Source organism: Sciurus vulgaris (genome assembly GCF_902686455.1).
Source record: "Sciurus vulgaris genome assembly, chromosome: 4".
NCBI classification, from domain to species: domain Eukaryota; kingdom Metazoa; phylum Chordata; class Mammalia; order Rodentia; family Sciuridae; genus Sciurus; species Sciurus vulgaris.
This window is the reverse complement of record NC_136464.1, coordinates 83,015,189-83,040,891: the sequence shown is the minus strand read 5'-3', so window position 1 is coordinate 83,040,891 and position 25,703 is coordinate 83,015,189. Positions and strand designations below refer to the sequence as shown.

The 25,703-nt window shown below is 35.9% G+C and overlaps 1 protein-coding gene and 1 pseudogene across 2 annotated transcripts; both read right to left on the bottom strand.

Moving 5' to 3' along the window:
* Nucleotides 1–1,236: 1,236 nt before the first annotated feature.
* LOC306658827 (tropomyosin-like) lies at nt 1,237–2,480 on the bottom strand (annotated as a pseudogene). The gene has a single exon. The product of its transcript is annotated as a tropomyosin-like (transcript).
* Nucleotides 2,481–3,602: 1,122 nt separating this feature from the next.
* LOC306660186 (multiple inositol polyphosphate phosphatase 1-like) lies at nt 3,603–13,767 on the bottom strand. Its single transcript, XM_079138376.1, is given in 5 exon segments — nt 3,603–3,802; nt 9,244–9,423; nt 9,426–9,440; nt 12,846–12,861; nt 12,863–13,767. Coding segments are annotated over 5 exon segments (1,239 nt in total). The 5' UTR covers nt 13,706–13,767; the 3' UTR covers nt 3,603–3,617.
* Between the last annotated feature and the right edge of the window lie 11,936 nt (nt 13,768–25,703).

The following is a 25,703-nucleotide window of genomic DNA, read 5'->3' as shown; positions in this document are numbered from 1 at the left end:
AAAAAGTACTTGGGAATCAACCTAACAAAAGAGGCAAAAGACCTGTACAATGAAAACTACAGAACACTAAAGAAAGAAATTAAAGTAACCTTAGAAGATGGAAGGGTCTCCCAGTTCTTGGATAGGCAGAATTAATATTGTCAAAATGGCCATACTATCAAAAGTGTTATATAGATTTAATGCAATGCCTGTTAAAAATCCCAATGACATTCTTCATAGAACTAGAAAAAGCAATCATGAAATTCATTTGGAAAGTTAAGAGGCCCAGAGTAGCCAAAACAATTCTTAGCAAGAAGAGCAAAGCAAGGAGGCATCACAATACCAGAACTTTAATGGTATTGGCACCAAAGTAGACATGTAGACCAATAGTACAGAATAGAAGACACAAAGATAAACCCACATAAAAACGGTTATCTCACATTAGACAAAGGCACCAAAAACATATATTGGAGAAAATATAGCCTCTTCAACAAATAGTGCTGGGAAAACTGGAAATCCATGTGTAACAAAATGAAATTAAGCTTCTTGGGCTGGGGTTGTGGCTCAGTGGTAGAGGACTTGCCTGGCATGTGTGAGGCACTGGGTTCAATTCTCAACACCACATAAAAATAAAAGAATAAAATAAAGATCCATCCACATCTAAAATATTAAAAAAAAAAAAAAACTCTATCTCTCTTACCCTGCCCAAAAATCAACTCAAAGTGGATCAAAGACTTAGGTACTAGAACAGAGACCTGCACCTAATAAAAGAAAAAGTAAGCCCAAATCTTCATCATGTCAGGTTAGGACCTGACTTGCTTACCAAGATTCCTAAAGCACAAAAAGTAAAATTAAGAATCAATAATGGAATGGATTCAAACTAAAAAGTTTCTTCTCAGCAAAGGAAACAATAATGTTAAGAGAAAATCTACAGAATGGGAGAAAATCTTTACCATACACACCTCAGATACAGCACTAATCTCCAGGATTTATACAGAACTCAAAAAACTGCAAAAAAACAAATAACCCAATCAATAAATGGGCTAAGGAACTGAACAGACACTTCACAGAAGATATACAATTGATCAACAAATATATGAAAAAATGTTCAACATCTCTAATAATTAGAGAAATGCAAATCAAAACCACTCAAGATTTCATCTCACTCCAATTAGAATGGCAATTATCAAGAATATAAGCAAAAATAAGAGTTGGTGAGAATGTGGGGGAAAGGGCTCTACAACTCATTAGGTCAAGCAGAGTCTGGTTCAGCATCTTTGTGTACAGAGGTGCTCCTCTTTGTTGCATTTCAGCTTATATTGAAGTCACCTCATTGAGGGCATGTGGGTCCAGCTCCCTCGCTAATGGCCTTGTACTTCAGTTTCTGGGCATAGAGCTCATCTTCCAAATCAGCAATGTCTTTTCCAGTTTGGCTACTGATCTCTCAGCAAACTCAGCATGGGTCTCTGCCTCCTTGAGTTTATCAGTAAGAATCTTTATTTCTTCCTCATATTTGTCTTCTTTTTGAGAGTACTTTCTTCAGCAGCATTCAGACACTTCAGGTTCTGATCCATCAGTTCTCATCCATCTCTCGGCAACAGGGACACTGCCAGCTCAGCTCATTCCTCTGTGCATTCCAAGTCTCCTTCAATAATATCACTAACTTATGAGCCACCTCCTCATACTTCCTATCTGCTTCTTCTGCAATGTGCTTAGCTTCTTTGAGTTGGATTTCCTGGAGTTCCATCTTTTCTTCATCTTTTAGGGCCTGGTTTTCAATAACCTTCATATCACTCTCACTCTCATCAGCAGCTTTTTCTGCTTCCTCTAGCTTTTGCAGGGCAGTAGCTAGGCGCTCCTGAGCATGGTCCAGCTCCTCTTCAACCAGTTGGAACCTATAGTTCAAGGAGGCGACCTCAGCCCTGCCTGTTCCAGAGCTCTTTTCTCCCTCAACTTCCCGTTGGAGGCGCTCAGCCCTCTCTTCAGCATCGTCAGCTTGCTGCTGCAGAACCTGGATCTTGCGCTTCACCACGTTGATGATGGTGATTCCGGCCATGGTGCCTACCCAGCCGCTCCTCGATATCCGCCTTCTGCCAATGCTATTTTAATGTTAGTTATCTTCAGTTCCAAGCAAGTATCTGACCGAACAAGAACTCAAGAAATGTTTGCTAAATGAAGGCACATGTGGTCCAGCATTTCACAGTGTCCTAGATAATCTGTGTAATTCTCAGAGTTTCATAAGTACCTATTCATTTTTAATTTTAAAATATATTAATGGAGCAGTAGTATAAGTAAACTTATATAAAAAGTATAAGTACAACGAACCCATGTGTACCCATCATCCAACGTCAACAATTATCAACATTTGACCAATCCTGTTTCAGCTATGTTCCTGTTACCACCACTGGATTACTTTCAAATCTCAAACGTCATTTTATTTCATCTGTAATGCTTTGGTATGAAAATTTAATACACAGTACAAGTCCTAAGCAGGGATAAATTATTTTATATTAACTCACTGAAAAAGAAAAGAATCATAGGAAATACCTTAACCAAAAGATAACTATATTTTTAAATTAAAAAATTAATTTTATTCTTACATATAAAAAAGAAACTCATTCAATTATATTTAATATACATGTATTTCAAGTCATGATTCTTTAAATGAGCCTTTTATTTAGAGGAAAAAAGGTATTTCTTCAATGAAAAAATATTGCAAGCAACACTTTAATCAAACATATCATCATCAAAGATGTAAGGAACTGACAATCCTTCTAATGTGATGCACTGAGAAAGATATATCACTTACGTGGAATTCTTGTCAAAAATGTTTAATCTACTGATTTTTGTATGTTGATTTTTGTACTTAGTAATCTAATTGAGCTATCTTACTGTTTGTAGTAGCTGTTAATAAATTATCTTGAATCTTCAAAAGAAAAAAAAGTAATTATAGTTGCATATGAGTCAGCTACCAGAATATTTAGTGCAGCATATTTATAATAATAAATTGGAAACCCAAATAGACCAATAGGTGACTGGTCAAATATTATTATAATACCACTACACAGTGGTTTACTATGGAATCATTAAAATTATATAGTATAAGAATACTTGATTTAAAAAAATGAAACATTGTTGAAAGGGAAAAGCAAGTTACAAAATACAGTAATAGTGTGATCCTATGTATATAAAAGAGAAAAATCTTATGTGACGTTTGTATGCCAAAAAAAAAAAAAAGTCTAATCTGAATCTAACAAAAAACCGGTCAGAGGAAAAGAGGGAAATCAGGCAAGCAGATAGAAATTGCAAGTGAATTACTGCCACCACCAGGTGGAACACAGAACTCAATTTCTCATGAAAACTTATATAAAAGAACAGATAGGTCTTTGGAAAATCACTTGTTCTGAACTTTGGCTTCCTTAAAAATAATAATTTGGATTATATACCCTTCCAGCAGTAAAATTTGATGAAGGGTTGAGTAGATTTTAAACTGAGGGACCCTAGAAATCAAATCATCATGAAAAAAATGTTTTCCTGAGTTTTTTACAAGTAGATAGAACCTACTTGAATATGAATCTCTCTTTATAAGGAAAATTAGAAGTCACAAGAAAGTTTACATTCCCTAACTTTGCTTGTTTTCAGAGAAGTTGCTTTAAGTAACGAAAAAAAAAAAAAAAAAAAAAAAAAACAAGAAACCATGAAGAAACTGCAAAAGTAATACTCACCTTTGCATCATCTATGTCAAAAACATCACACCAAGGAGATTTGACACCTCTAATTGCCAGGTCAAATGAACAGGTGAAAAAAGCTACCTGAATTAAATCTGGTGGGGGGGGGGAAGGAAACAGGTAAAATTTTATGAGTTATTAGTTTCTGCAATTTTTCGAAAGCTAAATATCAATAGAATCTATTTGCAGCATAGCTACAGAATCTGGATATGTTTGGTTTGGAGAAGAGCCTCATTCTTTTTCCTGGTTATCAAAGAATTAATACTTGCTCTGTGCAATCTAAAAGGGAAGGGCTATAATTACCAGGAAGAAATCATAAGGAGGGGTACATTTCAGTCCAATAAAACTAAGTAACTTTCTGTAACTTTTCTCAGTTTTTAAAACTGTTTGTGAAGAGCATGTTTGCCTGGCAAACCTCACAAAAACGTTAACCCATGGACCTACTAACTTTTTTTTTGACCGGGGGTAGCGGGAGGATACCGGGGATTGAACTCAGGGGCACTTGATCACTGAGCCACATCCCCAGTCTTATTTTGTATATTTATTTAGAGACAGGGTCTCACGGAGTTGCTTAGTGCCCCACTTTTGCTGAGGCTGGCTTTGAACTTGCAATCCTCCTGCCTCGGCCTCCTGAGTTGCTGGGATTTCAGGCATGCACCACTGCAACCAACTGCAAGAATCTACTATATTAAACAGACCTTTATTTTGCTAATTTTACAGAGTTGGTAATGGGAAACTAAAGTTATAAAGGTTTTAGTTCCCAACTTGAAAATTAGGAATAACAAAGTACATCTATTGGACAAATTTTAAAGGTATATAATAGTGCTAGGCACAGTGACACATGCCTATAATTCCAGCAACTCCACAGGCTGAGGCAGAGGATGGCCAAGTTCAAGACCAGCCTTAACAATTAGCAAAACCCTATCTCAAAATTTAAAAAATAAAAAGGGCTGGGGCTATAGTTCAGAAATAGAACACCCGTAGGTTTAATTCTCAGGACTGGGGAGTGTGGAACTATACAATAATTTATATTGTACTATTAGGAAAAAACATAAAGAAAAAAGTTATAAAAGGAGAGAGAGGACTACAGACAATAGGGAAGAAAGAGTAGTAAGTAAGAGAAGGAGCAGGAGAAAGGTGAATCAAGAGTCCATAGGAAAACAAGGAAAAATTATACACTAAAGAGGGAGTGAAAGGTTGTTATTACAGCATCTGTTTTTCAAATGTAGCTGCTCAATCAATTTCATAATAAGATAACTGGAATTTTCATACTGCTAAATCATTGATTACAACACTTTCATATGTGTGCACAAACGTGTGTGTGATACATGCATGTGTGTATCAAAAAAAGGGACAAGGGAATGAGTGCTTAGGCTATAAAAGGTAGCCTTTGTCAGTAGGAATAAAAACATTGCTGCTTTCTAATCAAGAAGCAGGAAGCATCTAATCCTAGAGAGAGAAAAAAAGAAGTCATCGGTAGGGACTGCCTTTATTATTTCAATTTTTCTTTAAAATACTGCCTTTCCTTTTTCCCAAGGGAAAAAAAAGGTACCAAATTTAATTGATCTTACATGTTTTCTGCAATAGTTCTAAGTTTACATAATTCCTGAGGCAGTATATAGTTATAAAAAAATAAATTTCAGCGGGAATATACATAAAAGCCATTCAAAACTTCTGTTCATGTAAAGGGAAGGGTTTACAATCCCAAACCTAATATAATAGAGTGGCTGTTAAGTACTATGTATGTTTGATCAAAGGACATGGCTCATTTAGACTTGAAACTATGAAAGTCAGCCCATATGGTGTATTCTTTAACCAGAAAGAAGATGACCAAAAAAACCTGTTTTTCACCAAAAGTCTCTGAAGTACAGGGAGAAAAAAAAATATGTGAGATGAAAACTAAGGCTATTATGTATCTAATTTTAACATGAATATACTGAGCAAAGTCATTCTAGGCTCTCTGGATCTCAATCTGCCCACCTACAAAATAAAGAAGTTAAGACAAATGATCTTGTTGAGTTAAGTTTCACTCATGTATTATGACCACTTCTGACTTCTTGGTCAGCCTTTGGAGCATCAAAAATATTTCAGATGAGAGTAGAGATTTAAGTATAAATAAATAAGTAGAAGAAGAGAGGAAAATACACTAATCTTGACTTTAAGACAATTTTCTCAAGCAAAATACAATGCTCAGAGGCCATAATGAAGAGACAGATATGGCTATACAAAACATGTAAACTTTTATATAGTCAAAGGTACCAAAAGACAACCTAAAAGATAAGCAACAAATTAAGAGACAATACTAGCAACAATAAGCAAAGGACTAATTCTTTGATAAACAAAATTAAAAGGTATGGTCAATATATCCCCAATATATAAAGGATATCTATGACTAGCAAGAAAATGTAAAAATACACAATAGAAAATGGACAATATGGCTGAAGGTAAAGTTCAGTGGCAAAGTGTTCATCCAGCAAGTGCCAAGGCCTGGGTTTGATCCCCAGTACCAAAAGGAAGGGAGGGAGGGAGAGTGAGTGAGAAAGGGAGGAAGAGAGAACCAGGGAGAGGAAAGAGGAGAAAACAAGGTTATGAAGAAGCAACTATTTAAAGAATTTCAAATGGCTAATAAACATATAAAAAGGTGTTCATTTTCAGAATTAAATAAATGTAAATTAAAGCTAGATAACTTTCACTAATCAAATAGCCTAAATTAAAATGACTAATAATACTGAATAGTATATGAGATAGTAAAGCATTCTTACATACTGTTATACAAATTTTTAGTATACCTTCAGAGAACAATTTGAAAGTATATTTTGTCAAATATTCATACTTGTTAACCTGTTATTACCTTTCTTATAAACTCTCAAGTGTGAAAACAGACCACAAGAATGTTCTCCATAATATCACTTCACAGTTAAAAACTAAGAATTTTCAGTAGGAAAATGGGGTCCTATAAAAAAGAATTTGGACTGTATTAACTCCAGCTCTTTCACAGCAGTAACAATTTTGATGGGTTAAGTAAGTTTAACCAGCAATCATCCAGAAATCAAACCATATATTCTATGAAAGAATTTATGAAGGAATGAGACAGATCTATATATGCAGATAGATGTACTGTTAAGTAAAAATAAATTACAGATAGTACATACAGGGCCATTCCTTTATGTTAAAAAAAATAGGTATCTCAATGGCAAAATATTTATTGAGAGTTACTGTGCCAGGCCACTGTGCTACATGTCTTGCATAAATTAATACTCATATATCCTTGCAATAATCCTCTGGGGGCAAGTATATTAATTTCTATACCTATTTATGCAGAAGGAAACTGTGGTATAGAGATATAAGGATCTTGCCAAAAAATCACAGTTTACAGTTAGATTAAAATTCAAATACAAATGGTCCAATTCTAGAATCACACTATTTCAACTACTATGTTATATGCCTCCAAAATAAATTCCTCTTGCGGGGTACAGTGGCACATACCTATAATCCCAAGGACTTAAAAGGCTGAGGCAAGACGATCAAAAGTTTAAAGTCAGCCTCAGAAAATCAATGAGGCCCTAAAGCAACTTAGCAAGACCTTGTCTCAAATAAAATTAAAAGGGCTGGGATGTAGCTCAGTGGTTAAGCACCCAGGTTCAATCCCTAGTACCCTCCCCAACAAAAAAGTTGCTCTAGTTATTCCATCAGTTAAAACACAAATAATCCTTGAACATTCTGAGACTAAAAGTAGTTTTTATGTGTGTTGTTGTGCCCATACACAGAATTGTGAATTAAACCCAAGGCCTTGCTCACAATAAGCAAACACTCTACCACTGAGTGACATCCCCAGTCCTAAAAGTAGTTTTTTAAAAAAACCTTCTTCAACAATTTAAATATCCGCTAATGGATAATGGCTAGAGACTAGTATACTTACATCATGGGGAATTCTGTATAAAACTTTTGAAATGTAGGACTAGGCTAAAGTTAAGCTCAGAGTAGAAACAATCTGCCTAGCATACGCAAGGCCCTGTGCTCAATCCCCAGCACTATAAATAAATTTAAAAAAAGAGAAAGGATTAGAGTTACAAGTAAAAACACAAAGTTGCATAAAACCAAATTTCAAACTCTCATGCACTTTGATACCATTCTTAAAATTTTAAAATCTACAATATTCCAGTTATGTACCGAAACATAAATACTGGCACAGGTGGATGATTAAATTATAAATTTATGACAATGTCTCTGGAGAGAAAAGAAAAAGAATGCGATCCAGGAGAGAAACCAAAAGTAGGTCCTTAGGGAAGCTCTTTAGAGCAACTAAGTGAAGCATAATCATAAATCTGATAAAATTAAATTTTGACTATACAGTATTTCATTATATCACTCTTTTATTCTTGCCTACGTGTTTGAATTATTTCCCAATAAATTAGAAAATTTTAAAGCTCCACAGGGTGACCCCCATGTACAGCTGGTTTGAGGAAGAAGGAAAAACTCAATTTTAAATACTAGTCTAGACATCTTCATTTTTTGATCCTTATAAAGCATCTTGTCTTCATAATTGACAGAAATAAATACAGTTTTCACTCTTGCACATCTACTTCCAATCTTTTGGAAGTTGATTCACAATATAATGAAATCCATAATCTATGTGTATATATGTACACAAAACATACATATATAAAAATTTTATTTTTATAAAAAATTTTTTTTTTGTCAACATATGCTTTACAGATTACAAATTTCTGGAAACAGGAAAAATATCTTATTTTCTTAATTCCCATTGCTTACGCCACCATGTGCCCCGTTTTCACTGGCTTTCACAGCATAATTAATAATGTGATCTCCTTTATTCTCAAAAGTGTCCCAGTTTGAATCATTAACTACAGTCAGTCCATACACTGAAATATCTTATGAAAGACATGACTATTCATCTTCTCAGCATGTCTACATATAAAAGCCTCAAAAAACACCACTTTGCTTTTTTGCTTCTAAACTCTCACAACATGTACTTTTGAATTGTTTCAAAAACTAAAGAATTTATATGAGTTTTCTCTTTGAATAAATTATAAGGAGAATTCAGAAAAGAAATTTTTTTGTTTAAAAGTAATGCTCAGAGTTAAGGCTTTCAAAAAATTTCAGAATACAAGACCAGTGTGGTGGTGCATGACTGTAATCATGTAATCATGTGGTGGTGCATGACTGTAAACTTGGGAAGCTAAAGTGGGAGGGCTGCCAAGTTTCAAGGCCAGTTGCAGCAACTTAGCAAGACCCTGTCTCAAAATATAAAATTTTAAAAAGGTTGGAAATGTGGCTCAGTAGCTAAGTACCAAAAATCCCTAGTACCAAAAATTCAGAATACAGAGAATCTTATATCTTAATATACATAAATAGGAAGAATAGGAATCTAACAATAGTAAGCATGAGGTGTAAATTAATGTAAATTCAATTGTGGGCCTTAAAAGGAATAACACCAAATTTCCTACTTTTTTTCATTTTCACAGTTCAAAATTATTTAAACCACAGTTCAAATGAAAGACAGCAAATATATTACCTGCATTTAAATTGTTTACTGGCACTTGCAAAACAGCTGCAACTTTTTTTAAAATGCTCTGCATTTCTGGTCCAGTTTTGAAGGCTTCTACATGATAAAGAGCTGTAGCATTCCGTTCTACTTCGGTTAAGAACTTCTTACAATGATCAAAGAACCTCATTAGTTTGTCATTTATGCTAGAGGTCCACACTCCATATCTAAAAGAAAAAAAAAAAGTTATACACATGTAAATTATTGACATAAATGATTTGGTGGGGGGGGGGGGACACCAGTGATTGAGCCCCGGGGTGCTTAACCTCTGAGTCACATTCCCAGAACTTTTAATTTTATTTTGAGACAGGGGTCTCATTAAGTTGCTCAGTGCCTTGCTAAATTACTAAGGCTGGCTTTCAACTTGCAATCCTGCCTCAGCCTCTGGAGTGGCTGGGATTACAGGTATGCACCACCCCGGTAGCAATAAACGATACTTTTAAATTACTAAAAATTTTCCTTCAAGTGTGAAAAAGGAACACCACAACTATTAATCTGCAAATCTGAAATAACATTTATCAAGAAAGACAAAGTATAAAATTATTACCCTTTTATAATGACTGCAATTCTTAAGAGAATATGCTAGAAAAAACTAAAAAACAATCAACATCCAAAATAAAATGTGTTGAAGCACTACTACACAATGAAAAAAAAAAAAAAGCAACCAAAATGAACGTTTCCTTAGACCAAAACCAAAAATTAGTCAAGAAAATCATAAGAGCAAAACTGTGTTATGAAAGTACTGTTTCTGTCAGGCACACAAAACTTTAGATAACAAACTAAAAATTAGCAGTCTCTATACAAGCTGAGAGAGAAGTTAACAGATTAGATCTGTTTCTCCACTCGGTCAAATCTAAATAGAGTATTTTATTTTCTCAATTTTCCTAACCCTGTGTTACTTTACAAAAGATTCTACTTGGACAAATAAACTACTGACACCATCACAAATATGTTAATGTTTCAAGTGTACTGTGCTTCATTGTGCTAGGTGCTTCTGATATGGTTTATCTTCTAACTGAAGATCCCAGATAACTCCATTTAAAACTTAGTATGCTATTTCTCCAAGTTGGCAACAAATATGTACTGGAAAAGCATTCACAACCATGCTTCAACTATTGGGGTGTCTTTTTAAGCTTTTCAATTATATTCAAAACATCTCAATTATCATTTCTCCAATAATTCACCATGAAAAGAACATTAAGTATTATTTCTATACACAAAATACAAGAAATTTGAACAGTTATACCATTGTTTAAGATGCATATGCAAAAATATACATATACATGAAGGTATATTCCCTGAAATAGATAATTTTTACCACTTTGTCAACTGAATTATAGTTCTTAAGAAAATATCTTCATGGACTGGGGCTGTAGCTTAATGGCAGAGCACTTGCCTAGCATGTGTGAGGCAGTGGGTTCGATCCTTAGCACCACATAAAAATAAATAAATAAAATAAAGGAATTCTGTCCATCTACAACTACAAAAAAAATTTTTTTAAAGAAAATATCTTCATGAGCCAGGCATGGTAGTATATGCCTGTTATCCTAGTGACTCAGAAGGCTGAGGAAGGAGGGTCACAAGTTTGAAGCCAGTTCTGGCATTTTAGGGAGATCCTGTCTCAAAATAAAATTAAAAGGGCTGGAGAAGGATGTTGATTAGTGGAAGCAGAGTGCTCCTCAGTTCAGTTCCCCTTACCAAAAACAAAACAAAACAAACAAACAACAAAAAAAAAAACTTCACTAGGAAAATAAGACAACTTTTATTCATCTTTTTCTGTACCTTCAAAATATGATTTCTCATGTGGATCTGGATGGTTCATCTTTGTTATTATCTAATTACTGCTGCTCTTTAAACAGAAACAAATGCATTGTTCTATTTCTATAAAAACACAAAATCTAATTCAGTGGTCTCCCTCAAAAGCCCAGATTTACACAACAGGCAAAACAATTGTCTGTGGAGGATAATGAAGTGGCTAGGCAAAGGATTTAATCTCTGAGACTGAAAATGGTGAGGGGTGGGTTTATCCTGAACTATTTGATCCCTGGCTTTGCCCTCTGAGGCAAATGACAATCTTCACAATGCAATCTGAGGGCCATAAAAACTCATTCATTCTGGGAGATCCACTATATGCTGTGGTATATTAAAATCCAGCTAATTTAAGCAATGTATAGGGAAACTTCACCCAAACTAACGGGAAAAATCTAATTGTAATTTGAAAGCATAACTCAACAAGTAATTAAACAAAAGTTAATTTACTGAGTTACCCAGAAAGCAATAACATGATACGCAGTTACTGGAAAAATCACTTGCAGATGGCTGAACTGCTATGGAAGAAATGATAAGCCAGTCTTTTTTTTTTTTTAACTTGAGCTTTAAAGCTCACTTCAATTCTTACCTTAAAATCTAGAAGCAGCTCGGTTTTAAGCTAGCTAATTTTAGCTAGCTAACTGATCATCTCTCTGGCACGAAAATGTTATGTGTTTTTATTTTCATCAGAAATTATATGACAAAGAGAAGCTATATAGTGTAATGCTTAAAAAAGCAAGCTATGAGCCAGGTGCTGGGGCCAATACCTATAATCCCTGAGACTGGGAAGGCAGGAAGATCACAAAATCAAAGACAGAATCAGCAGCTTAGCCAGACCTTATCCCAAAATAAAACATGAAAAAAGAGCTGGAGACTGGCTACTGGTTAAGTATCCCTGGGCTAAGGTGGCATGGCAGTATACTATAAGTTTCAGAGATGAGTTGGGAGGATTAAGTAAAATAAATGTGAGACATGTCTGGTGTATATGGGACATTAAGAGTTTGCTATAATTATTAATTCTGACTATAAAAACATTTTGAGGGAAAAAATATCATTCTGGAAAAACAGAAGACCTAGATTCCAGGTCTGAATAGTCCTCAACTTAGAGGACAATCTTGGGCTCAACTTCTTTGCCTGAGAAATAAAATGATCCCACTAGATAATCTCTCAATTTTTGAAGAAGTATGGACTCAGTTGGTAAGGTACTGCCTTTGACAAGGGACCTCAACTACAATGAGGGACCTCTATAATAGTAAATACAAGAACAAAATAAGGTTTGTGAGAGCTTCCTAAATCAGGTGTAAGCCTAGATCAGACACCTGAAAAAAGTGAAGAGTAAAAACTCCAACTTGTATCAGAAACAATGCCTAAGAAAAAAGGTTCTAGATTTCACTTTTTAAAGAGTGTTTTCAACCGTAAAACTAAATGCCAGGGAGGTAAGAAGGGACAGGTTGGCACTCAAAAGTGGTTAATTCAATTTGGGAATGGGAGACCAGAAATTTTAGGAAAGATGATCTTCTTTCCTGCTGGATTCCAGAGTCTACCACAGCATTCGGCACGTGAAAGTACTAAAAATTCATATCTGATTAATAAATAAATGAATATACATATGAAAGGAGAGATAACCAAGTCCACCACATCCTGTAGTGGCACAGCCCGAAGGATAGAGATTAGAGAACAGAGGGATGTGAGGCGAGGCTGGGGTGGGAAAATCTAGGGTCTGGGGAGGCAGGGAGAATTCGGGAGAGCAGAGTATCTGTCACCTGCGACGTCGGGCGGGTGACATCCCAGGATGGTAGTGCTCCCACAGCCCGCGCAGGAAGGCGGCGCCGCTGTCCACGCAGCGGTGCTTGGAGCTGGTGACCAGTCGCAGGCGGCTATAGTTCTCGCGGCTGAAGAGAGCCGGGAAGAGCGAGGACAGACGCAGCGCAAGCTGTCGCATGTCCTGCTGTCCCTTCTCCACCAGCTGCCCATCCATCCAGTCCGCGTACCACAGCGGCCAGTCAGCTAGCGCGGCGCCCAGGCCACGACCGCTGGCACTGCCCGTCCTGTTATCCCCGGGCCCACGGGCTTGCAGCAGCCCATGCAGCTGCCTCAGCTTGCGGATCTGCTTGGCCGTGGGGTAGCGGGTGCCATGGCGGATGAGGGCGACCAGCTGCACGGGGGTACAGGTCCCCTCCAGCAGCTCTGGGTCCCGCTGCGGCGCCTCGGGGTCCGACAGCAGTCCGGGGTTGACGTCTTCATAGCGAGTCTTGGTGCCGAAGTAGGGGCTGAGCGCCGAGGCCACCTGCTCCTTCGGCTCCAGCAGAGAGCAGCCCGCGAGCGACGAAAGCAGCGCCGCAGCCAGGGCCGCGGTGGGCGCTACGGAGGCCCTGAGGAGGCGGCAGGGACAGCAAAACATCGTGCCCCGCGGCCCGCGGAAGGCAAAGCACCCGCCGCTGACCCCCTGATTTCCGGCTCCGCCGGGCGGGGGCGGGACCGGAGGGCGCTTCCGGCCAAGGCTGCTCGGTAGCTCTAAGAGTAACTCGGCTATGGCAGCTGACCCGGTGGTTCCCTCACTGAGAGAAGCCGAGGAATGCCGACCTGTGGCGCAGGTGGAGCAGCTCGGGGGAGGTTGGGACATCTGTGGCTTAGGTGGAGCAGGCGTGGGCTGACCCGGGGCGTGGGCGAGTTTCCTCTTAGCCTGTGGCTCCGGGACTGACTTCAAAGCCTTCCAGGCTTTTCGGTTTTCTGTGATGCGAATGAAACCAGGCCAAGCCCTAGTCTCCAGTGCTGCCAAAATAAGACATCTTTTAATAGGTGACTCTTGTCTTACCGTCCCTATCCCGATCTACTGTGTTTTTCAACTCTGAAGCAGACGTATCAAATCCACATGATTATGCAGTTTGCTGCAGTTTGCCCCTTGAAGACCAAAGCTTTTCTGCCTTTAGAGTTCGAAAATAAGGCGGATAGAACATAAGACCTAGGAAGGGGCTTACTTAGTTCTTCAGAAATTTTTTAAGTCCTTAATCTCTTCTACAATTTTGACCTGAACTAGCATGTGGAACCCAGCACCCCCAAAATTCTGCATTTTTTTCTTATCCCAAAAGCAGAGTAGAGACAGCAATAGTGATAATTTGGGTGCATTGAGTCATGGCACAACAGATTTACTCCGTCATTAAGTATGAGCTCATCTATGTGAAGCAAACATGCTATTTCCCACCACTCCACATCCATACTCACTCCCCATGTGGTTACATACTCAAATCAGCAACTGTTTTTAATAGGTTAGTGCTCAGAAACTTTTACCCAAAAATCATAAATTTGATTAATACTTTGGTTTCTCCACCTGAACCTCAGTATATATGTCAGTTGGGAAAAGAATAAGTGTTGAATCACCTAGTGATAGTCAAGAAAATTCTTATGTTTTCATATAGTTTTCCCTTCAAAGATACTACTACATTGCTCTTGGTGAGCCAATCACCATCTACTTATTGGTTTCAGAAAATTGTCCCTCTAAGGAAGAAAATGGTATGAAATAAAGAATATATTCCAATTTGCTGAAAATTTTAAGGCATTCTGTGTAAAAAAAAAAATTTAGGGCAATGAGTGTGCTTTTTGATATGTTATTTTGTACCCTGTCAGTGCCTGAATATTCATGTCAGTGATATTTTCACAGAACTTTGCTTAATTTAGTATTTAGTGAACATCCATCTCTTTCTTAAAGATTGCCTAACCTTTACTCATTATAGGTGGTGGCACCTGATATTTCTAAGTTCATTCTGCAAACATTTGTGCTAAGTACATTTCACTGTATTTTGTTTAATGTAGATGCTTAATAATGATCACCTTCCATGCTCTTTGAGCCCTCAGGAGTTAACAGGTCTTTCCAAAGACATCATTCACTTCTTTCTAATGAAGCAATGTTTAGAGACCCTACTCTACAGTTCTATAAAACCTGCAACATAGAGAAACAAAACTAAAAAATAAGAAAAACAAAAAAGACAAACACAAAAGACCTGTAACATGTACTTTTATATATTAAACTTGCTTCTAGCTTGATTTTATTTTCTTCCTAATTCCTCATCTATTTTTGATATATACTTACATAAACCAACTGCAGTCTTTTTGGTGTCATGCTAAGATGATAAAATAAAAGTAAGCTATGCCTTGTTTTAACTAGGGAAAAACCAGATAAGAGTATAAGGAGGACAGAGAGTTCATAAGCTTTGGATCCAGACTCCAAACTCTGCCACTCATTAACTGGGTGATATTAATTACCTAAATTCTCTGAGCCTTAGTTTTTTTATGTGATAATTAGGAATATCAGAACATAAATTGTGGAATTATCATGAGAACCAGAAATGATGTACTTAAAAACCATCTGTCACAGATTGCTGGAAGTTGTATTTTTATCATTAATAATGTTTGCTTTATTATTCCTGTACTAAAATACTTAGTTCTTCAGCAGTTAAATACGTTGTATGAACTTACTTCCACTGAACATTAAATAAATGACTTCACAGACAAAGATTAACTTTTCTAGTATAAAAATTCATTCATCTCACTTTATGAAAGATCTTTAAATCTTAGAATAGTGAGCCTTTGAAAAGTTTTAATAAGATGAGAAGTGCTAAACCAAGTGTGGTGATACACACCTGTAAACCCAGTTACTCAGGAGGCTGAAGCAGGAAGATTGCAAATTCAAGGTCAGCCTCAGAAATTTAGCAAGACTCTGTCTCAAAAAAAGAAAAATGGTGGGGATGTAGCTCAGTGGTAAAGTGCCCAGGGTTCAATCCCGGGTACCCCCACTCTTCCAAAAAAAGCGAGGAGCCCTGCTTATCTTTCTCTGTCAAGCTATGCCTTAAGTATCTGGTTAATCTGTAAATTAACTGCCTTTTAGAGAGGTGCCATCTAGTCCAAGCATGTGGACTTTGCATGGTGCAAAACATGACTGCACTTTACAGAGATCATGGGTTGTGGGCACCACAACAATGTACCACAATACAAGAGACAGAATAGAAAATTAATAATTCAAGTTCCTAGAAAAGCTGGGAGAAGATGGAGCCAAGAGTTTAGATATAAAATTTGGACCAGAAGAAGAGGAGAACTTATCTTTTTAGAAAACACTAAAAGGATGGGTGAACATGTGGATAAATTTGTAGGTATGGCAGGAAGGAGTTCATGATGGCCTCAGTTTCCTCTGTGATATTGCAGGCAAGATTGTATGGAGAGATGGAGAAGTGGGAGTTAAGTCCTGGAATGTGGAAATAACTTGGTTTTGCAACTGAAAAATGAGAAAGTAATGGGAAAAGTTTTGTAACTAAGAAGAATGGGGAAAACAAGTAAAAAGTCAGTTTGGAGGATCCAACTGAGATTGGAAGCCTTGAATTGCCAGTTGTGCAGTTTATCTGGAAGTGAATATTAGCTGTTGGGTTTCAGAGTGAAAAAGAGAAAAAGTTTAACTCAATATTTTACATTATTATAATATCTCTGAAGTACAATTTTTTCAAAAAATCTACTAAAGAGTGAAGTTGTTTACTATAATTTTTAAATTAAAGAAAATGGCTTTCTGTTGAGGAAATAATAAGTGGAAAAGTCTAGGCCCTCTTTGTAATCTTGTGGAATATTGCTTAAGATCCAAGTCTCTCAAATTAGATTTTCTGGTTTTCAAATTCCAGTTTTATCATTTACCATCTGTGAGATCTTCAGCAAGTTAAATTCTTTTTGCCTCCTTTTTTTAAACCTATAAAGTGGGGATAATAACTCATGCCATGGGATTATTAAAGAATTGAATGAGACAGCTCACATAGAAATTTTTGTTAGTCTCTTGCCCCAAGTAAATATCAGTTAGTTTTATGAAGCAGAATTTTAAAGTTTCTTATTATTTTTTCTCCATTAAGTAAACTGACAAATGGTAGGGGTTTTCGTAAATAGCTATTATCTCACAACTACATTAAGCAACTTATTTTTTACCTGAGACAAGAAAGCTCTACTATCTTACTTTCCTCCTGTTGCATCATTACTCTTTCTGCATTTACCAGTTGTTGATTTAATGCTTATTTGCTTTTTTGTTGCAGAAGCCAACAGGTGAGAATCCATATGTTTGGATGAGGCTGGAGTGATCATACTTCAATAGCAGTCCCTTCAACCTTGCTTGAATGTAGAGGTTCCTTAGGTCACAAGATCTGAAGACTATAAGACACCTTTGCTCAAAAGTAACCACAGTATTGTTGATAGTTAACCACTGCATTGCTTCCCAGCATATCAAAGCTAAATTGAATTGCTTAAAGTTGCATTCAGTTGATGTAGAGAACTTCACTGAACCACACACAGCCATGGAGATCTGCTGTTTCGCTTTCTCCATTTATGCCATGCCGAAGGAGTTATTTTGCATTGATAAACTTCTCTTCTGATATCCTGACCCATCCTCAGGCACTGATGTTCCTTCCCATCAAATGTTGATTATAGCCAGGCACAGGCCTATAACCCCAGCAGATTGGGAGGCTGAGGCAGGAGGATTTCGAGTTCAGAGCCAGCCTCAGCAATTTAGCAAGGCACTAAGCAACTCAGCGAGATCTTGTCTCTAAATAAAATATTTTAAAAGGGCTGGGGATGTGACTCAGTGGTTAAATGCCCCTGGGATCAATCCCCGGTACCAAAATAGAAGTTGATTCTAAATAATCCAAAGAACTATTTGAGAAACCACATGTAAATTTATGGTAGGTTTAAGTTACTAATAGTTTTCATATGCTTTGCTACTTGTATTTAATAGAGGGAAACTCTTAACTGTAGGTTTTCTAGTCATGTTCTGGTGTGATTTCCCTGTGCAAATTAATATTGTTGCCTAAAATGTAATTTCATGCATACGTCCCCTTGATCCAAAATGCCGGGGTCCAGCCCTAGCAGGGGTCGGGGGGCCTCAGTGGATGGGAGGCATTGGCGCAGTAGAGAAACAGCACACAGAGACACCAAGTATTCTGAGGCTGAATCTGTCTTTATTTTTTCTGCCAGCCTTTTTATAGATATTTTTCTTTAGTAATGATTATATCATTTTATGGTTAGTTTAAAATAAGAAAAACCTTCAAAAGTACAATCTATGCTTCTTCTCAGAGCACACATTCTCTCTGTATGACAGCCCAGACCAAAAAACAACCTTATTTCCCAGCTAGATTAAAATAACCTTGTCAACTTTACACCAAGAATACAAATAACACAATCAACAAATGGGCTAAGGAAATGAACAGACACTTCACAGAAGATCTACAAGCAGTCAACAGATATATGAAAAAATGTTCAACATCTCTAGTAACGAGAAATGCAAATCAAAACTACCCTAAGATTCCATCTCACCCCAATTAGAATGGCGATTATCAAGAATACAAGCAACAATAGGTGTTGGCGAGGATGTGGGGAAAAAGGTACACTCATACATTGCTGGTGGGGCTGCAAATTAGTGCAGCCACTCTGGAAAGCAGTGTGGCGATTCCTTAGAAACTTGGAATGGAACCACCATTTGACCCAGCTATTCCACTCCTAGGTCTATACCCAAAGGACTTAAAATCAGCATGTTACACTGATGCAGCCACATCAATGTTCATAGCTGCTCAATTTACAATAGCCAGATTGTGGAACCAACCTAGATGCCCTTCAATTGATGAATGGATAAAGAAACTGATTTATACACACACACACACACACACACACACACACACACAATGGAATATTACTTAGCTGTAAAGAATAATAAAATTGTGGCATTTAAAGGCAAGTGGATGAAATTGGAAAATATCACTCTAAGTGAGATAAGCTAATCTCAAAAAACCAAAGGGCAAATGATCTCGCTGATAATGATACATAATGGTGGGTGGGAGGGAAGCAAGAATGGAGGAAGTAGGAACTGTGTAGAGGGAAAAGAGGGGCAGGAGGTGTTGGGGGAAGGGAAAAATAACAGAATGAATCAAACACCATTACCCTATGTAAGTGTGTGATTACACAAATGGTATATGCTTCCACTTCATGTACAACTAGAAAAACAAGTTGTACCCCATTTGTTTACAATATAAATCGAACAATAAAAAAAAAAAACACCTTGTCTCCCAGCTAAACTGAGGGCACCATGATCTGCCAGCCTTTAACCTTCAGAATATACACATTACTAGATTTTTTGAGAAACTACCCCCACCATGAACTCCAGTGTTTAACTGTGAAAAGCTTTTACTATTATTAAAGGGCAAAGAAATCAACTTATAGTTAATATTTAGTCTATTCTAATTTCATATAATGGTAGGATTACAATCTTATTCTGATTCTCAAAGAATTAGACTAAACATAGGGAAAGCACAAATTTTATTTATGACTAACCTAAATGCTATATAAAGTATCTCTAGAATCAACTATTAAAACTAGGAAAGCAAAGGGTAAACACTGCATCCAAGTTCAGAGGAATGCCTCCTTATCCATCTATTATTATACTAAAGCAATCAGAAGCTCCTTTAAACTCAAGCACAGCTACAATTGTTTATATTCATATATTTTACCTTTGTATTATTGCTAAATTTTCATTGTGCACTATTTTGTGTCCCAATACAGCAAAACCTTCCCAATGTTTTTCCAATAAGTTTCTAATGACATATTATTAATATTAAAAAGCAACTACACATGGAGACATGCCACGCCTATGGCCCCAAGGACGATCAACAGAACCATGTCTAGTGTCAAGTTCTCTACTTAACAGACCCATGTCAAATGTCGGAGTGGCAGGAAATAGATGCAGCATTTCCCCCTTTCTTTTAATTTTTATTTTTTAATTTGATGGTTTCAATTTGAGTACACAGATTATGGATACTTTTCCAAATTAGATGGATGATTAGATTGGAAAGATAAATAACAATATCAGAACACAAAATATCCCTATTCCAATTTGAATAATGTCAAAAAGGTACTATTTCCAGTTATACTCTTGAAGTTATTATAAATTTCTAGTGCCAAATTACCAGTAGGGGATATTTGTAAATGAGCCTGAGATAAATCTTTAATTTTATTTTGTAAAGTATCAATATCAGGGGCTATATTGGAATTATTCCAGACTCCCTTTAATTGAGTTTGTACTTGCTGCCATGAGGTTTCTTTCCATCATGTTTTAAAGGTGTAACACAAATCCATTATAATTAGCATGACATCTAGTAGTCATTTGAGTTTTTATATTTTGAACTTGATTGCCAATATAAAGAATAACTTCCTCTAAGGCATTGATGCGTGCTTTTAAATTTTTGTCTATCTTTTCCTAAATTGCTAAAGCCAATCTTTTTTTAATACCACAGGAAACATTGTGAATGATGGCTGATGTACTATCAAAAGAACAGTATAGTTTTTTAGAATTGAGAAATTAATATAATCAATTACTATGTAATGATCACATTGTATAGAATAAAATTCCTTAGTTTTAGGAATATTTAAATAACACAAAAATGTTTAGCAAATTGATCAGCAAGCCCATCATCGGGGATGTAGAGGAATGGTGGATACAGCTGGGGAGGAGTCATCCTTCTGGGTGAAGGGCTCATGATGTTGAATCATTCAATGAGGAATCCACAATGGAGAGTCAGCATCCATTACAGTTTACTTTGGAGAACAACAGCTTGATAAAACATTCTTTCAGATTTTCTGCTTAAAAGACTTGTATATCTGGAAAATATAAACACATTTAATATACAAAGAAGAGTAATAGTACCAAAATTACATTAATGTTTTATATTAACCAAGTTTAGTTTCTAAAAGAAAACTCAGACTCCCGACATAATACAATACTTTAACGTTTGTTGTTTAACCATAATTGTACAAGTCCCAATTTCTGAAGATTAATTGCCCTAAAGAATAAAATTTAATAAACACAATGTTAAAAGCAAATCAGTGTTCCAAAGAAATCCTTGTAAGTTTAACATATAGATTAAACCTTAGTTTTATATCAGTACAATAGTATTTGTCCTTAGGGAAAAACCTTAAATGGCTTTATCTGATGGTCTCACATACATATAACCAACTTAGTTACACACAAACTTGTTGAAAATTTTCCTTTACTTACACAGACTTTCTTAGCACTTACTTACACCCTTATGTATTTCATCACATAAGCACTTTCTTACCCAGAAACATTTTTTTTCCTTCTACCAAATATATTTTCATACTTGGAGCCTTTTATTTTCTCTTTTCTATCTGTTGACCCCTTTTGTTCACATTCTGAAACAACCCTTATGAAATTTCTGAACTTAGATAAGTTACTTCATTTTAATAAGATAAAATACTTTGTTGTTTATAGTACTCTAACTGAAATACCTTTGAAATTTTAAAACCCTCCACACATAGACTTACATCAATATGTTTACCAATTCATGAAAACACAAATGATGTTTCAGTACATTATTCCATGGAATCCAAGAAGTCAAGAGTACTTGATGCTGTATTAACTGTTAGCATTTTAACTTTGTAAATTAATCAGATGTCTGTAACAAACACAGTTATGATTAATCCCATACATGTCAAATCTAATTCATTTATTCTTTTGTAAAAAACAAGATATTAGACAAGTGTATTGAATAGGATCTGTCATCTCTTTCCTGTGGAAGAAAAGTCCTAGAAACAATGATTAGACATTTTATAAATATCAACATTTTATTAGTTTGACCACCTAGAGACTTGTGAGTCAATTTTAAAGATATTTTACTTTTATTAGTTTACTCAGTTTAAATTGAACCTTTTTAAATCACATGACTTTAAAATTACCATTACAGACAAGTTTAGTTTGGAGAACAGCAGCCTGTTTGGAGAACATCTTTAAAGGCTTGTATACCTGGAAAACATGAACACATTTAATTTACAAAGAATGACCATTTCACAATTACCTTGATACTTTTATATTACAAGTATTAATTATTCTTTCCAGATAATTATAGGGTAGTTTGAATTTTTTTGTGGTGCCACAATGAGTCCCCACCTCTGTAATTGTTCTATTAACTCTTTTAGTAAACATACTTTTAGCAATGTCTATAAATAAGCTTCTGTCCTTATATTCTGAGTGACCCTTTTTTTTTTTTTTTTTTTTTTTTACTAACTTTTTAATGTTCTGTGATTACTTATCCTTTTTCACTTGGCCTTTTCTCTACTGAGGGTCGTACTAATTTCTCAAAGTTCTGTGATTACCTGTTCTTCCTCACTCGGCCTTTTCTCTACCAAGGGGTCTGCAGCACCCTAGACAGGATCTTAACTTCCCTGAAATGTGACTTTACTTACCACTCTTCCGGTCCCACATTGGGCGCCAATCTGCCAGGGTCCAGCCCTAGCTGGGGTGGGGTGGGGGGACTTAGTGGATGGGAGGCATTGGCGCAGTAGAGAAACACAGAGCACACAGAGACACCAAGTGTTCTGAGACTGAATCTGTCTTTATTTTTTCTGCCACCCTTTTTACAGATATTTTTCTTTAGTAATGATTAAATCATTTTATGGTTGGTTTAAAATAAGAATAACCTTCAAAAGTACAATCTATGCTTCTTCTCAAAGCACACATTCTCTCTGTATGACAGGCTCCTTTAAACTTGAGCACAGCTACAATTGTTTATTTTCATATATTTTATCTATGTATTACTGCTAAATTTTCATTGTGCACTATTTTGTGTCCCAATACAGTAAAATCTTTCCAATGTTTTTCCAATAAGTTTCTAATGACATATTGATTATTAATATTAAAAAGCAACTACACATGGAGACATGCCACGCCTATGGCCCCCAAGAGGGAGGACAATCAACAGAACCATGTCAAGTGTTGAGTACTCTATTCTATCAGAATCATGTCAAGTGTCGAATCCTCTATTCCAACAGAACCATGTCAAATGTTGGTGTGGCAGGAAATAGATGTGGCATCAAAATATATTTTTATCCCATCACAAAGACAAATAATGAATTTCTAAGGCCTATTTTTAAAAATCCACTTTATTTCATGTTTTTCAAGAAGAATCATAGATGGTCACAGTTGTTTGTCGCATCTTTTCCTCTGAAATGTTAGTTTTCTAAAACTGAAAAACATCTCTTTAAGCCATAGGATCTTTAGGACAGATAGTTAACTGACTTTAAGTTCACTAACATCTCCTTATCATTCCAAGAACAGAGAACCTTCAGAACAACAGATCTAACTTTTTTTTAATTCTTCAGCAGGAAGACAGTGTTTTACTTAGTCCATCAATTTCAGTTGCCTCAATATTCCATGCACAAACCAGTCTTCTTTCAGTTTTTGTTCAGTTTTGTTGTAGCTTAAACTCATCTTTCTTAGATGGAGTTGCTTTTTCTATACATATCACTAAGTATTAAAACCCAAGCAATGCCTAGCTAGAAAAGCAATGTAGGCACCTGTGAACTTAACACACTTGTTTGCAGCCACTTTAGTAAACAGTACAGTTCACACTTCAATGGAGCAAACAATGAATCCACAAGTCACACTCTTGATTACTCCACTTCATCTTTCCTGAATTTCCTATAGAACCCTGCCTAATTCTGTACTCTAAGAGATAAAACATATACAATTTAATAATTTATAGGTTAGTACCTTAGACTCAAAGACCATGGTGAAAATATTCATACCCTGCCTTATATTTAATACCCTCTCAGAATTATTTGTTGAAAGGGTGTGTGATTTATTGAAAGGGTGTGTATATGAATGAGCAAATGAAAATAAACAAATGGGTAGTGTGGGAAGCTAAAATATAGAAATAATATTGTTTTGCTTGTATGCAGTATAATTATCTACTTATATTTTCTCAGCTATCTCATGATATTGCAGAACAATGTGTCACGTTGTAGATCTAGAAATGAGACAAAGAGAATTTAGATGTGTTACCTAAAGTCATCTAACAATTATTTAGTAATACCAGTTCTAGAATGTGAGCAATGGAAATAGCCATCCCTGTGTATCTTTTCCTCTAGATTACTTTCCTTTTCCTACCAGATTACTGACAAATGAACAGTGACTTAAAAAAAGATGTCACTTCCAGATGAGGCTAAAAGGATAAATTCACATGTACTGTTGAGTAACCACCAACATCCTTTTCTATTTAGAAACAATGTGTAGGTATCTATCTCTCTGGAAGTTCACTCTATCCCCTTCTGAGAAGGAAATGCTTACTTATTTAAGCCAGTCTTGATAATTCTATTTTCCTTACCAATTTTGGCTTAGAAAAGAGCCTGTGACTCAGTTCTTACTAATGAAATATGAGGGACAGTCTACTGGGGAGTTTCTGGGGAAGTAGTTTTTTGGTTCAAAGAAAGAGAGAAATAATGGGCAATCAACAGTCAACTCCTAATAGGGTCTAGGGGTCAGAGATTCTGTTCAGTTGAAGGAATATTGAGATTGGCACAGAAAATAATCTAGAAGGAAAGGGGATAGTACTCAGTGAATAAAATTGCTTAAAATTTATATTTTAAAGGTGGTGCAGTAGTTATTATTGATTTAATCAAATGTTTCAGGATATGAAATTAAGAATTTTAAAAAGATTTTTAATTTATTATACATGAACATAGAATTACCACATATATAATGGAGTATAATTTCTTATTCTTCTGGTTTTACAAGTAGAGGCAAGTTATAGATTACAAATAATTTACAAATAAGGAGAATAAAAAGTAAAATAAAACCTGAAAGTCCAAAAAGTGCTAGTTCCAAATTTCTGCTCCTAGTCTTAAACTCCTTCAGCTTCATACTTTCTCCTAATCTATGCATCTGTCCTTTCCAACCCGAAAAAAATTCAAATCACTCAACAACTTCATGAATTTTATTGAAATAAATTATTTTACATAGATATTTTGTTTTTAATAAATGTTCTTAATGATTTGGAAAGAAGAGATTGACATCACAAAGATGCAAATAAATTTGAATATAATCTTTAAAAAATCATTCATTCTTCAGAGAAAGCAATATGCAGAAGGAAGAGACAACTTCTCTGAACATTATCATGCCCAGATACAATAACTAGATCTCCTGCAGTCATCTTGCTACCAGGCAGGAGCCAGCTTGAAAGTCAATCAGCACAATGTAATAATATGGCAGAAAGTAGAAAGGACCTGAGTCCTTGATGGTGCTCATGAGTTAGTGAATTAAACCTATGGTATAACTTCTGTGGACTTCCTGTAAGATAATACACATTTTTACTATTTAAACTTATTTTTTACTTTCTGTAGAAATCTTCTTAATCAGTTTAAGTGCCTGTTAACTCATTATCTACACTTTTAACACCTTCTGATGTTGTAGGATGTTCTTTCATCCTTTTTTTAATTTTTAATTTTTTAATTTTATTTATTTTTAATTTGTTTTAATTGGTTATACATGACAGTAGAATACATTTTGACACATTGTACACAAATGGAGCATAACTTCTCGTTCCTCTGGTTGTACATGGTACAGAGTCACACCAGTCGTGTAATCTTACATGTATATAGGGTAATAATGTCTGTCTCATTCTACTATCCTTCCCATCCCACCGCCCCACCCCTCCCCCCACTCCCCTCTGCAAAATCCAAAGTTCCTTTATTCTTCCCTATCTCACACTATGGAACAGCATCCATTTACCAGAGAAAACATTCAGCCTTTGTTTTTTGTG